The sequence below is a fragment of the Gopherus evgoodei genome, chromosome 11, assembly GCF_007399415.2.
Source record: "Gopherus evgoodei ecotype Sinaloan lineage chromosome 11, rGopEvg1_v1.p, whole genome shotgun sequence".
Classification (NCBI taxonomy): Eukaryota; Metazoa; Chordata; order Testudines; family Testudinidae; genus Gopherus; species Gopherus evgoodei.
The window spans coordinates 72,027,586-72,042,801 of record NC_044332.1 but is presented as its reverse complement, the minus strand read 5'-3'; the positions used below and the strand labels follow the sequence as shown (position 1 = coordinate 72,042,801).

The 15,216-nt window shown below is 43.9% G+C and overlaps 1 protein-coding gene across 1 annotated transcript in view; it reads left to right on the top strand.

The window, feature by feature from the left end:
* Nucleotides 1-15,216, top strand: part of GLI2 (GLI family zinc finger 2) — a 266,185-nt gene that overhangs the window by 206,523 nt on the left and 44,446 nt on the right. Inside the window, exons 4-5 of the mRNA XM_030580490.1 lie at nucleotides 1,871-2,073; nucleotides 5,251-5,442. Of these exons, the coding sequence (XP_030436350.1) occupies nucleotides 1,871-2,073; nucleotides 5,251-5,442 (395 nt within the window). The remainder of the gene's footprint in view (nucleotides 1-1,870; nucleotides 2,074-5,250; nucleotides 5,443-15,216) is intronic.

Here is a 15,216-nt window from a genome sequence, read left to right as displayed (position 1 = left end):
TCTCTTTCCTCTTTGTCTGTTGTGACTTCGCCCTGTTTCTTGTATCTGGCTAAAACTGTAAACTACTCAGGACAGGGACTACATTCGTTTTCTCTGCATCCAGTGCTACTCATACCTGTGGCACCGTAAATAACACATGCCATCAGTTCCCTCTCCTGGTGCTATAGGCTTTTTTTAGCGGAACTCCCTTTGCAGGTTTATGAAGGGGCTGAACACTAGGGCTGAGTCTATGCCCGCATAATACAGATCCTGTGTTTCTCCCCGAGTGATAGGAAGGATGAAGGCTGTATGGTAGATTGCGCATGCATTATTGTCACTGGGTTATTTAATAAGGATTGGAAGATATGATGGACTAAACACCAGAGACCTCACTACACTACATCTTTCACCTTTGCTACTGCTGGTAGAGCTGCTCCAGGGTTGAAATACAGGTCTGATTTTTTTTTTTTTAGTGTAGACATGTCCAGATACCTAAACCTGCAGCATTTAGTGAGTCCTTTCTCAGGTCAAATTCTCACTTTAATGGAGACTTTGCCTAAGCAGGGACAGAGGGATTTAGCACTAAGGAGGCTAGAACCAAAACACGCATGACGAAATCTGACCTGAACATTTGCCCTCAAAAACTTAAAACAAACCTTCCAGTACGGTTTGAAAAAGTTTTGATTGACTTCTGCAGGTGAGGTTATTTAGTCAGACTGCAGCTAAGGGACTTGCCCCAGGTCACTAAATTCAGTGGCAGGGTGTGGAATAGAATGCAGGAATTCTGGTTTCCCCTTCCTTGCTTTAATCACTTGGCTATCCTCCCTCCCAAACTTCCTTCACTTCTAAACATGTCAAAGGCAGCAACTGCTAACCCCTGGGAGGTGCAGTTTCCTATTTGAGGCAGTCTCCCAGCAAGATGGGCAGATGAAAGAACTGTCAAAGAGCAAATAGGGATTCAAGGCCTGCTCGCAACAGACCAAGAAATGCGGCTCATCCTGTGGCTCACCTTCATGACCATAAATGTGGCGAGTGTCTATAGCTTTTACACCCCTTTCTTGTCTAGCTCCTCTTCCCACAACTTAGATTCACTATTTCTATTGGTTTTAGCAGTTTGTTCCACGCTTTGAGCACAGAAATTCTGCCTGACTTGTTGGCAAGCATATACCTCTCCTGAGCTCCAGCTGACAAAAGGCTCTGTCTCTTTCTCTCTAGTTTTGACAAGTCCATGGTCTCACTATGAGCAGGTTGAGAAGAGAACAAAGGAGGTTCCTTTCCTCTCCCCCTTCCTACAGGGAAGTGGTGACGGACACTTTATCTTTTCTCTCTAAATAAAGTTCATAGCAGAACTTGTAAAGAATAATTCTGCCACCTTGCACTTGCATAGCACCTGTTCTCCAAAGATCTCAGTGCATGTGGCAAAAATTCTTTAAACAGCCTTCACAATATCAATGTGGGGTCAGTACTTGTAGCAAACTGGTGGCCAACTAGGGCATCACGGATGTCACTGTGCTGCATGCTGTGGCCACAGTGAATTTCACAATAATTTTATCTCTGAGCCTTTTGCTCCAAGACCAGTTGAGACAGAGGAGATTCTTCAACCACTATTAGCAACATCAGACATAGACATAGAATAGAGCAATTCTGATTCTCTCCAACAGATGGCAGTGGTACATATATGCACAGTATATATCTATTTTATAGAAGGGCAAACTGAGGTGCAAACAAATTGAAATGACTTGTCTAGGTTCACACAGTGAGTCAGAGCTGGGAATAGAACCCAGGAGTCCTGTTCTCCAACCATGTGCTCTGGCTTAAAGAAAAAATGCATGAAGAAGTGCTAATGAAATTGAAGCCCAATTCACAGAATGTTTTTCTGTTTCCTTCACAGGCCTCCTACCCTCAGTGGCAGCCCCGTTATCTCCGACATCTCCCTTATTCGACTTTCTCCTCACCCAGCAGGACCTGGTGAATCGCCTTTCAATCCCCCTCACCCGTACATAAACCCCCATATGGAACATTATCTCCGCACCGTGCACAGCAGTCCCACTCTCTCCATGATCTCTGCCGCCAGAGGCCTCAGCCCTGCTGATGGTAAGCACAGTGCTGTCCTGACACTGAATGTGAGGGTTTAAAACTGTAGTTGCACCACAGGCTATCAAGTGGCTGACATGATATGAGTTGTGCAGTTCTTAGATCAACTGTTGTTGAAATATGCCTTCTCCCAGCCATTGACATGGGCTGGTACCCACACTGGCAGTCTCCACAGAGAGGGCAGAAAATGAATGCACATGGCAAAGCTTATGCCTAGAAGTGGTCTTGGGGGCTCAAGGTTGAAGCACATAGCCAACCCGGTGCTGGAGGAGTTTGCTCTGCTGCTACTTGTGCTGTAGCTATTTTGGAGCTCTAGCACTTTTCACCAGCACTCCATTCACTAGACCCCAAAGATCTACAGCTGCAAAGGATCTACAGCTGCTCTCTGAAGTGAGGAGCTGTTGTTTTTTCCCTCCTCTGTAACGACACATTTGTTTTGCATCATTGCATTGACAAACCAGAGCGTGAGAAGAGCTGTTACTGTTGGATTCTCTTATAAATATTTTGCTTAAAATTATGTACCCTTTTACTCCAGTCTTTTGCTCTTCTGAGCTTCGCTGGCAGTGGGTCCCCACAGGGACCCCGGCAGCCCTGTGTCAGGACCGCAGCTGTGCAAAGTGTTTGTTGTGTCTTTGCTCTTTACACAACACTAAGAATATGAGGAAACATCTTGGACACAGTTGGATTCCAAATAACCACGTTTACTAACTATATACAAACACACAAGGCCTCGCTATGGATATACGATGCTGCTCAGTTGGGTTCTTGTGGTGTCTGCAATAGAAGACAGCAGGCAGGGCTCACTAGGGGACCAAAAAAACTACTTAAAGGGCTACTACCCAGTTCCTATACACTACAGTGTTTCCACATGGTGCTAGACTTTCTCATGTGATGGGTGCCCTAGTGTAGGGGGGAGAGGCCACCTGACCCTTCCTTCCTCATTATTTCTGTTCCCTCCTCTCCCTCAACGAGTAATCCCCACAGAATAGTCCTGGCCCAAGTAAAGGGGATGTGAAAACCTGTGCATGGTGCATAGAGTCTAGATCAGGAGTTGGCAACCATTAGGAAGTGGTGTGCCGAGTCTTTATTTATTCACTCTAATTTAAGGTTCTGCATGCCAGTAATACATTTTAATGTTTTTAGAAGGTCTCTTTCTATAAGTGTATAATATATAATTAAATTATTGTTGTATGTAAAGTAAATAAGGTTTGTAAAATGTTTAAGAAGCTTCATTTAAATTTAAATTAAAATGCAGAGCCCCCTGGACCGGTGATCAGGACCCGGGCAGTGTGAGTGCCACTGAAAATCAGCTTTCGTGGTGCCTTCGGCACATGCCATAGGTTACCTACCCCTGGTCTTGATGCAGCACTGGGTGTAAATAACCCAGACACTTCCAAGCATCAGGCTGTATTCAGTACAGTTCCTACCTTCCCCATCTAGGGTAGCCAGGTGTTAAAGGGAAAATATTGGGACCGCCGCAGGGGGCGGGCGGGGCGGAGGGCTTTTTTTTTTTTTTTTACACTCACCCATCCGGGAGTTCAGCAATTCGGCGGAGAGCCCTTGAGTCACAGACAGTCTTCGGCAGTATTTTGGTGGGGGGTAATAAACCTTGCCGCCAAAGACAGAAGCATCTGCCGCCAAAATACCACCAAAGACCATCCGTGACTGAAGGACTCTCAGCCGAATTGACGCCGAAGACAAGGGAACAAAATATCGGGACAAATGGCATCCCGACCGTACTCTGGTCGGGACGCGGGACAAACTCCTCAAAATCGGGACAGTCCCGATTTTATCGGGACGTCCTGTCACCCTATCCCCATCTCAGTGAGCTGAAGCATCACACAGGCTTACGGAGTGATTGATAATGTTAAACGTTGTATATTTGAGGTAGGAGAGGGGAGGAAATGAAAAATGGGAGGTGCTTCAGTAAAGAATTTCAGAAAACATTGAAATACCGACGTACCCTTTTGAAAGCATAGATAGATATGGAGCCCAATTCTCTACTTATGTAACGCTGGAGCTGCATCAATGTATGGCAGTAGAGAATTTGGCCACTATATCTATATCTCCTTCAGTACAGTGTAGGGTCTCATTTAGTTGCATAGGAGTATCTCCATAAGAAATCAATATAAAAAGTGTGTATGTGAAGTCAAAATTGGACCTTGTACGTATCTACATAGAGAGGAAGGATGGTCCAGTGTTTAGGGTGCTAGACTGGGACTCAGGACTTCTAGGTTCAGTTTTCTGCTCCGCTGCAGACTTTCTGTGACCTTGGGGAAGTCACTTAGTCTTTCAGTGCTTGAGTTCCCCATGTGTAAAATGAGAAGAATAGCACTTTCCTACCTCACTCACATCAGTGTGGTGAGGCTCTATCTATCAAAAGACTGTGAAGTGTTTAGATGCTGCGGTAACCGAGGGCCACGTAAATAGCTTGGATAGATACAGGCGCATGCATACCTTAAAATGTGGCTCTTCTGTTCCTGTTAATTAGGTTTTGCTCACCCAAGCAAGTGTTAAGATTCCAAACCTCCACTCTCAGCACAGAGCAGAGAGGTTTTAATGCTCATGTATTTTTTTTCCCACCACCTTGCAAAGTGAGTTTCATTATCTGGCATTTTAAAAGGGGCATTGTGTTGTGATTTTTTTAGACCATGGTAAATAAGTTAATGGAGAGCTGCTGGGAGGCAGGTTTGAAAAATTACAGCGGGAAGAAAGTGAGTGTAATTGGCTTTGGCAGCCAAAATGGTTTTACACTGCCAGACGCTAAACCTAGCTCTCCGCATTAGATCTCAGCTTTAATTTCCTTGCGCTGTGGCTGTTAACTGTACTCTACTTGTCTTTTTCTTTGCTAATAGGCACCAAAGTTGATGCTGACAGCGTTTTTGCTGTGGGTTGGTCAGGCCTTCTAGACCCCTCCCTGCAGTGAATTTTGTTTTCATGTGGAAGGATTATTAGAAGGGGGAATGAGAGATTGTTTATAAATTTGCGGAAATGGAAGAATGCAGAGGCCCCTTTTGTCCACAGAAACACGCCCAAACATACGTCATCAAAGCACCAAACTGAGTTGTAACAAGAGGGCTTGGGGGTTCTGACGCAGACCGTAATGTCAGCTCTGGAGTTTTACTTACTGAGAAAACGTTTTCCCCATGTTTGTCTCCTCACTCTCTGCCTCTACAGTGGCTCACGAGCATCTAAAAGAGAGAGGCCTCTTTGGTTTGCCCCCTCCCCCTCCAGGAGCCAACCCTGCTGACTACTATCACCAGATGACGCTCATGGCCAGCCATCCGAATCCTTATGGGGACCTGCTGATGCAGAGTGGGGGAGCAGCTAGCACGGCGCATCTTCATGATTACCTCAGCCCTGTAGATGGTGAGTAGGGAATGTGCCTACCCCTCGCTTAGGGGCAGCTCACAGAGGGTTCCTCTGGGGGAATTTAACTCGAGCTTAGAGAATTGTTCTCCATGTGGATGAAAGCAGATCTTATTGTGTGTGGTTTCTCTGTGTTGTTAAAGAACATCAAGGCTGCACTATAATTACTGATTTAAAAAGCTGAGTTTAAAAAGTTTGTCCATATATAAAAAACAGTCATGACTATTTGGAGTGGCACCTTGGCTGCTAAATACGTGGGAGTCAGCATGGTGTATAGTGCACTGGCCTGGTCTCTAGTTCCTGCTCTGCCAGTGACCTGCAGCGTGATCTCAGACAAGCCACTTCACCTCTTTGTGCCTCTGTTTCCTTTCCCACCTTGTCTGTCTTTTTTGTTTAGACTGTAAACTTTTGCGGGAACAGGCTGCCTTTCATTATGTGTTACACAGCACCGAGTGCAAAGGGACTTTAATCTAGGTTGGAGCCTTTAGGGTCTATGGTAATGTAAAGTCCCAGACAAAAACTATGTTAAAATGGAATTAAGGTTGAAAGTACATGGTAAAAATCATTACAGGGGTGTTGTAACTGTCCCCAAATCCGACGTTCTAAACCCAGAAAATTCAGAGTTAAGGTTATGCTGAAAAGAAATAAAATCATGTTAAATTATGAAAATGTAGCGTGAGCACCTACGGCTCTGCCCTATAGCGAATCTGTCCATGTTATAACCTCATAATTACGGTTCATGCTGTAGTTTCAGATTAGAATACACTGATTTTTAAAAACAAAAGATTTTTTTCCCCTCATGGTGTCTCACTCCATGAAAGACAATGGGGGGCTGCACAGGCAGCACTGAGGGCATGATGTGGCCTGTGGAATGTTTGTTAGAATGCTGATGCACAAGGAAAGAACCCAGCATGACTCTCTGATCCCATGCTTCTGATTGGCTCATGGATTAGTTCAGGCATTGAAACTGAGGGTCTGTCTCGATCTGTTACTGCTTTAGAGATTCTACTTTTGACCTTTCAGACTTAAAGACTTTGAGGTTTCATCGCTTTATAATTGACTCCTTTTGGCACTGAGGCTGTAGTGATAAAAGCTAATCTAATTTCTAAATAAAAACTTTGCAGCTGTTTTCTGCCATCAACGATTAGATTCACCAAGGACCAGGATTCTAAGGGTATGTCCACATTGCAATCATCAGGTGTGATTGCAGCTTGTGTAGACATACCCAAGCTAGCTTTAATCTGGCCATCTTGGGGACCAATAGCAGTGAAGCTGCAGCATCACAGGCATCAGGTGGGCCAGCCATCCAAGTATTTACCCATAGTTCTGGGTGGGCTCATACAGCCTATGCTGAAGCCCATGCTGTCACGGCTTCACTTTTCAGTAGCCATGCCTAATCTACTTACTCAAGTAGATTAAAGCTAGCTCAGGTATGAGTAGCCGAACTGAAATCACACCCCATGATTACAGTGTAGCTATACCCTATATGTAAAATCCTGATCTTTTCTCTCTGGTACTGTTCTGCTCTTCCCCACAACCACAGTCCTCAGACCCAAAACTTAGACAGTGTGTTTTGTTAAAAAGCAAAACAGGTGGTCACTAATAATTTCCTCATGGTCTTGCCTGTTAAGGGTTGACCTCTGTGGATGCAAGGGGGCACCTCTGAGGCCTGGTTTATCTTGGGGGGGAGGGGATCGACCTAAGATATGCAACTTCAGCTACGAGAATAGCATAGCTGAAGTCAACGTATCTTAGGTCGACTTACCTCTCGTCCTCACGGCACAGGGTCAACTGCCGCCGCTTCCCCATAACTCTGCTTCTGCCTCTCGCTGCAGTGGAGTACAGGACTTGACAGCCGAGCAATTGGGGATCGATTTATCGTGTCTAAACTAGACACGATAAATCAGTCCCCGATAGATCAGTCACTACCCACTGATCTGGTAGGTAGTGTAGACATACCCTCAGTTTTCCACTGCAGATCTTCTTAGGCTTCAAGGTCTGCATTTATTCCTGGGCCCTCCCTTCCTCATCATTAGAGCATTTCTTGAATTGTGTTTTGTTTCAGTGACTTGCAGCAGCTCACTAAAGTGCTGGATAAACAGCTGGCTAGATAAACAAATATGGAGTTTGTAATACTAACACATATTACTGACTCTCAGTGCACCATGGTCCTCGTCCTGTAGGATACTTAGTGTCCATCTTTTATCTGAAAGTCATCTGGGATTTTCTGTTCTTCAGAAGGGTCTCTTTCTACCAGGCTTCTCCTAGGTAGCTCTGGAATAAATCATTTAACAAGGTCCCTAATTAAATGCAGTCACGTGCATGTCAGTATCACACAGGAGGGTTGAGTTTTGCCAAGCTCTAAAGACTGTGATTAGCATTATTTTGATCCTTTAGAAAAGCTTTCTTGATCAGTGACTGGAGAGCCCATCTGTAAACTTTTGGATTCCATTAATGGAAACAAAGCTATTAAGCAATAGTGGAAATAAATGATGACTTGAAGTGAAATTCCACAAGGCCATTTTAAAGAAGAATATGTTAAAAGCAGCAGGCCTACCAAAAATCTGTGGTCCACATGTGGAGTTTTATCCATTAGTCTGGGATTTATTCTCTGATCACGTTCAGACAGTCTGAATTATCTTTCCTCACTCCCCCTCAGCAAAGCCACTAGCAGTGTCGGGTCCGGTTGTAAACTACAGCCCTCATTCAAAAAAGGACTTCGGAACTTTCCTGAAGTCAGTGGGACTTAAAAACATGCTTAAAATTAAGCCTTTGCTAAACAGAGATGGACTTAACCACATGCTTAATGCTTTACTACATTGGGACCTACGCCCTATAAAAAGGGTTTGGCAATGGCTGTATTACATAGTTCACGTTCTGCTGGCTGTAGCCTGTCTGATAACAGAGGCTTGGTTTCAGAGTTACACATGATGAGGGAACTGCAAGTCACTAAAACCTGGAGTGAAGTGGCTGGTTCTAAACCCATGGTTTGAAAAGCTGAACCCACCACTCTGTTTTTTGTTTAACAGATTATTCCAATCATGTATTTTAAATAAGTGACCATATAAGTATCTAGGCGGATAGTTTAGTAATAAAACAGGATGGTTCTTTTGATGCAGGAATATCAATAGCACACATTAAATGCAGACAGGTCACTGGAATAAAATGTTACATTCACAGAGCACCTTTCCTTCCAAAAGATCCCCAGATTGCCTTAAAAACTTTACAAGAATCACTTCACCCTCCCCTGAAGTGCAGCCAACTCTAGGGTGGAGCATAGCAGCTGTTAAACACCACATGGTACAATAGGCCACAATAACACAAAGCTGGTGTGTTAAACTGGAAGAAAAAAAAACGTTTGGAAATGTACATTTGAAGCAGAAAAGCTCTCCTGCCCTGGATACAGCAACACACCGATCAGGTACTCTGCTGGTGAGGGGAAATCTGAACATTTGCAGGCTCATTTGGAAGTGAGACAGCTGCCTATGGTAGTTCTTTCATGCACTCTTGTCTGCGGCTTTCTAGTTACTTGAGTTAAATCTTGGAGGCGCTTTCTAGATAACTAAGGGCTTTACACTGGCATTTTTCGTTGCCCCAGTGTTGCTGCACCCTGCACTTGTGTGAACCTGTACTTTCACTGATGCAGCTTTCCCCAGTTTCAAACCTTTGGTCACCCAGAAGGCCAGTGGCAGAGCTGAGAATAGAACCCAGGTCTGCTGAATAAAGAATGTAATAGTCATGGCTGGATGCAGAGTTTTTCTTTAATGTCATTGCTTTTAATTGCACCTTACTTAAAAATGCGATTTGCCTGTGAGACTCTAAGAAGAGTCGACAACCTTTTTCTCCTGCCCAGAGAAAAATGTGCAAAACAGAGAGAGCCCAATGGCATCCCATATGTGCTTTATCTGGAATCCTCCTGAATTGTGGTTTCTAATGAATCCAATTTATATATGCAGATTAGGCCTGCTAAACAGTTACCTTGTGCACTGGAAATAGAAGAATGTGGCCTTTCAACAAGGATCATAGAGAAGCATTAGAATTCCTTGAACTGTTACACCTTATGGGGCCCCAGGGAATGAAAAAGTAAGGATCCCAGGATAGCACCTGGTACCTGAACAAATGTCCAGCATCTGCTGCAATCAAAGGAAGAAGTGTGATGCTGTAACAGAAGGAAAGAAGGGAATAAGGAACCAGTTATCCTGAGACTGTTTGTGGCTAGCTGCTGCTTATTGATAAGGGGATTGTCTTATGTCAAGCACAAACCCCTTTTTATGATAATGTTACTGCCCCTGGATTTAATTTGATAACCTGGGAGTGGGGGATACTTCTGTGCCTGTGAATAGAATTTTTTTATTTTTATTTTTTTTGCGACCAGCCCATTAGAGTGCTGGTTCAATAAGACTATATTATTTTAGGTTTTGGATGAAGAAACACAGAAGAAGCACCAGTTGCGGCTGTGATTTGGAAGGAAGGGAATGTAAAATGTCTGTATATCATGTACATTACATGGCTGCCTCTGGATAAATTGATTCTTCAACTTCTTTGTCTACCACTTAGATTGCAGCACAAAGTTATCTTTAAAGATGCATTCTGAAGTTCTGGTAGTCAATCACCATGCTTGGAGAGTTCATTTCTAGGGTCAGTTCAGGAAGACAGTTAGATATTCCCAGGCACATTAATATATTAAGGAGTTCACAACTGATCACTATGTGTTTACATTAAGCTGGGATCTGTTGTTCCCATTTCCAATGCTGCAAAGAGGACTTAAATCCTTCTTTATGAAAATTCCTTCCTGTCCTATTCGTATAATGTCCCCAAACAGTGTGTGTGTGTGTGTGTGTGTGTGTGTGTGTAAAATTGTCAGAGTTACGAGACTGAACCTTAAACTGAGACTGAACCTAAAACTTGTCTCTGACATTTCTTTATTGGGACAGTCTACATTTGGGAAGAAATTCCAGATTTGTGGATAAAGGAGGAAACTGACATATGTGATAAATTGCAGCACCATGTAATAAACTGCCAAAGAAATATTTCCTTCTTTACTCACAAATCTTGAATTTCCTTCCAGAGTTAGGCCACGTCCAGACTAGGTATTAAAATCGATTTTAGATACGCAACTTCAGCTACGAGAATAACGTAGCTGAAGTCGTTCAGCTACGAGAATAACGTAGCTGAAGTCGAATTTCTAAAATCGAGGTACTCACCAGTCTGGACGGCGCTGCATCGATGTTCGCGGCTCTCCGTGTCGATTCCGGAACTCCGTTCGGATTGATGGAGTTCCGGAATCGATGTAAGCGCGCTCGGGGATCGATACATCGCGTCCAGACTAGACGCGATATATCGATCCCCGAGCTATCGATTTTAACCCGCCAATGCCGCGGGTTAGTCTGGACGAGGGCTTAGATTGGCCCAATGCCCAGGATGGGACAATATTTAATCCAGTACCAGTGAGAACTTTAAGATCCAGTCTTAGAACGCTGCTAATCTAGAAATGGGATATGTATTCCATTTGGAATGTGGAGAGTCACTGCTTTCAAGTGGGATACAAAGCACTTGGTTTTAGCCCTTGAAGATCCTGAGACATCTGAGTCTCATGTCATTTTAAAGGCAGTTTGTACATACTAAAAAGCTATTTCAGGTAATTTTTAGTCTTAAATATATGAATTATATTTATTCTTCTAATCTCTAGAGTTGGGCTCATAATAACTGGGCCTTCTGGCTATATGTGTAGGGGGATATGAAAAGTAGACCCAACGAGTTTATGTTAAAACACTCTAAAACATTCTTAAAATAGATTTTTGTACAAGATGTGGTACAGCCTGGGGGCTGTCTACCAAGGAAAATAGAAAAGAGCATAAACTCGGGAAAGTCACATGTAGAAGTACAGTTAAGAAATAAGAATCTGAAGAACAGCTAGCAAAAGACATAAAAAGTAACAGCAAAAATATCTTAAGACCTTCAGAAGCAGGAAGCCTGCCACACTATCAGTGGAGTCACTGGGTGATTGAGGTGCTAATGGAGCACTCAAGGAAGACAAAGCCGTTGCCAAGAATTTTTGCATTTGGTCTTCCCTGCAAAGGATTTTTTTTTCACACATTTTATGATAATTTAATGAGAATCTTCTAGACATGGTACAGAATTAAACTCAATATGAAACAGCTTTGCAAGTCTTGAAAATATAACTGATTAATATACATTGAGCTCAGTGGGGTGAACTGAACATACAACTAACATCTCACGAGTTAAATGGCTTCTGTTCATTGCGGAATGATAGTATGCTTGAATTAAAATACAATTTTAGAGCTGCTGCTGAACTTTTAGTTACCAAGAACAAAAGCAACAAACACCACACAACTCTTCTGATCGTCATTTTGGTCATCTTGTCACACTGGGACAAGAAGCTCTTCAGACTTGAGGCAGGTACACTTGATTCACCTTGGCACTGCTATGCAACTGGTTGAGGAGGCATCAAATCAATGTCTGTCAAGTTTCGGGCTACCCAGACTCCAGCAGCAAAAAGCCCCAGGTTAACTATGAGGTTTCTGCGGAAGTCGCTCCTGTCGGCGGCGAAGCGGCAGGCGCTCCGGACCCAGTCCCGCAGCCCCTCGCGGGGGGACCCGGGGCTGCCGCTGCCTCCCGCCTGCCCGCCCGGCGCCATGAAGGATGTGAGGGAGATTCTTACATCTGAACTGTTCTTTCTATGGGTATGTCTACATCTACAATTTTGCAGCGCTGGTCGTTACAGCTGTATTAGTACAGCTGTATAGGGCCAGCGCTGCAGAGTGGTCACACTTACAGCAACCAGCGCTGCAAGTGGTGTTAGATGTGGCCACACTGCAGCGCTGTTGGGAGGCTTCAAGGGGGGTTATGGGAACGCGAGAGCAAACCGCGGGGAAGCAGGTCTCCTTCCCAGCGGTTTGCTCCGGTGTTCCCCGAACCCCCCTGCAAGCAGGTCTCTTTCCCAGCGGTTTGCTCCGGTGTTCCCCGAACCCCCGTGCGAGCAGGTCTCCTTCCCAGCGGTTTGCTCCGGTGTTTTTTGAACCCCCGTGCAAGCAGATCTCCTTCCCCGCGGTGTGCTGTCGCGTTCCCCGAACCCCCGTGCAAGCAGATCTCCTTCCCCGCGGTTTGCAGGGGGGTTCGGGGAACGCGACAGCACACCGCGGGGAAGGAGATCTGCTTGCACGGGGGTTCAAAAAACACCGGAGCAAACCGCTGGGAAGGAGACCTGCTTGCACGGGGGTTAGGGGAACGCGAGAGCAAACTGCGGGGAAGGAGACCTGCTTCCCCGCGGTTTGCTCTCGCGTTCCCCGAACCCCCCTGCAAACCGCGGGGAAGGAGACCTGCTTGATTACCAGAGAGGCTTCCTCTGGTTTGCTGGGATACCTGTTTATTCCACGGAGGTCAAGAAAAATGCTGGTGAGTGTTTACACCTGATGACCAGCGCTGGATCACTAGTGCTGGATCCTCTACACCCGAGTTTCAACGGGTGTACGGCCAGCGCTGCAAACAGGGAGTTGCAGCGCTGGTGATGCCCTGCAGATGTGTACACCTCCTAAGTTGCAGCGCTATAACTCCCTCACCAGCGCTGCAACTTTGTGGTGTAGACAAGGCCTAAGTGACAAATCTGAGGAACTGCCTCAGACTGAAGTGTCAGTAGAAGTAGTTTTGGAACAAGCTGAGAAGTTAAACATTAATATGTTTCCAGGACTAGGTAGAATTCACCTGAGTGCTGAAGGAACTCAAATAGGAAATTGCAGAACTATTAACTGTGGTATGTAAACTATCACTTAAATCAGCCTCTGTACCAGATGACTGGAGGATAACTAATGTGATGCTGATTTTTAAAAAAGTTTCCAGAGGCCATTCTGGCAATTACAGGCCAGTGAGCCTAACTTCAGTACCGGAAAAATTGGTTGAAAATATAGCAAAGAATAGAATTATCAGACTCATTGATGAACATGATATGTTGGGGAAGTGTCAACATGGCTTTTGTAAAGTGAAATCATGCCTCACCAATCTATTAGAATTCTTTGAGGTATCAAGAAACATGAACAAGGATGATCCAGTGGATATAGTGTACTTGGACTTTCAAAAAGCCTTTGACAAGGTCTCTCACCAAAGGCTTTTAAGCAAAGTAAGTAATCCTGAAAGAAGAAGGAAGGTCCTCCCATGGATCAGTAATTAGTTAAAAGATAGGAAACAAAGGGTAGAAATAAACAGTCTTCACAGTTAAGAGAAATAAATAATGGCATCCCCCAGGGTCTATACTGGGACCAAGGCTATTCAACATATTCATAAATAATCTGGAAAACGGAGTAAACAGGGAAGTTGAAAAGTTTGCAGGTGATACAAAATTACAATAGTTAAGTCCAAGGTAAACTGAGAAGAGTTACAAAGGGATCTTGAAAACTGGGTAACTGGGCAAGAAAATGGTAGATGAAATTCAATGTTGATAAATGCAAAATAATGCACATTGGAAAACATAATCCCAACTATACATCCAAAATAATGGGGTCTAAATTAGCTATTACCACTGAAGAAAAAGATTTTGGAGTCATTGTGGATAAGTCTCTGAAAACATCCACTCAATGTACAGTGGCAGTCAAAAAAGTTAACAGAATGTTAGGAACTAATAGGGATAAATAATAAGATAGAAAATATCATAATCCCAGTATATAAAACCATGGGACACCCATACCTTGAACACTGCATGCAGGTCTGGTTGCCCCATCTCAAAAAAGATATATTAGAATTGGGGAAAAAATACAGAGAAGGACAACAAAAATTGTTAGGGATATTGAACAGCTTCCCTATAAGGAGAGATTAAAAAGACTGGAACTGTTCAGTTTAGAAAAGAGCTAAGGGAAGATATGATAGAGGTCTATACAAGCATTAATGATGTGGAGAAAGTGAATAAGGAAATGTTATTTACACCTTCACTTAACACAAGAACCAGGGGTCACCCTGTTAAATTAATAGGCAGCAGGTTTACAACAAAGAAAAAGAAGTACTTCACACAACGCACAGTGAACCCGTGGAACTCATTGCAAGAGGATGCTGTGAAGGCCAAAAGTATAACCCACGCTCTGGGTGTCCCTAAACCTTTCACTGTCTGATGCTGGAACTGGACAACAGGGGATGGATCATTTGATAATTGCCTGTTCTGTTGATTGCCTCTGAAGCATCTGGCACTGGCCACTGTTAAAAGACAGGATACTAGGCTAAATGGACCATTGGTCTGACCCAGTGTGGCCATTCTCATGTTCTTAGGGAGTGAAGTAAAGTTTGTATTGATCTTATGTGGGATGCCCGCCACTATTCCCACATCAAGGGTCCATAGTTAAGGGTGCAACTTCTAGTTTAAACCCCACGCCCATTCCATTCTAAACCTGCATTTTGAATCTTCTGAATTTGGGGGTGAAGGATGGGGGGAATTCTTTTGGCTTAACATTTTCTGTTCTTCACTATCAGAAATATATATATATATTCCAAGTTGAAGCATTCTAGAGTTCCAAGATAGGTATAATAAAATCTTTCTAAGCTTAACAAAAACTGAGTTCATCATTCTCATGCATTTCGGGCCTGATCTTGTGAGGTGTTCAGCACCTTTAATTCTAAGCACTAATCAGGATCAGGCCATGAGATTGGTTTTTCTGTTTTTTTATTTTTTCTTCAAAAAAATTAGTGCATTGTGAGTTTTGGGAAGGGAAATTAAATGAAATATAAAGGCGAAAATTTTCCAGCCTCTGTGCCTAACGATAGTCTGCTAAATCC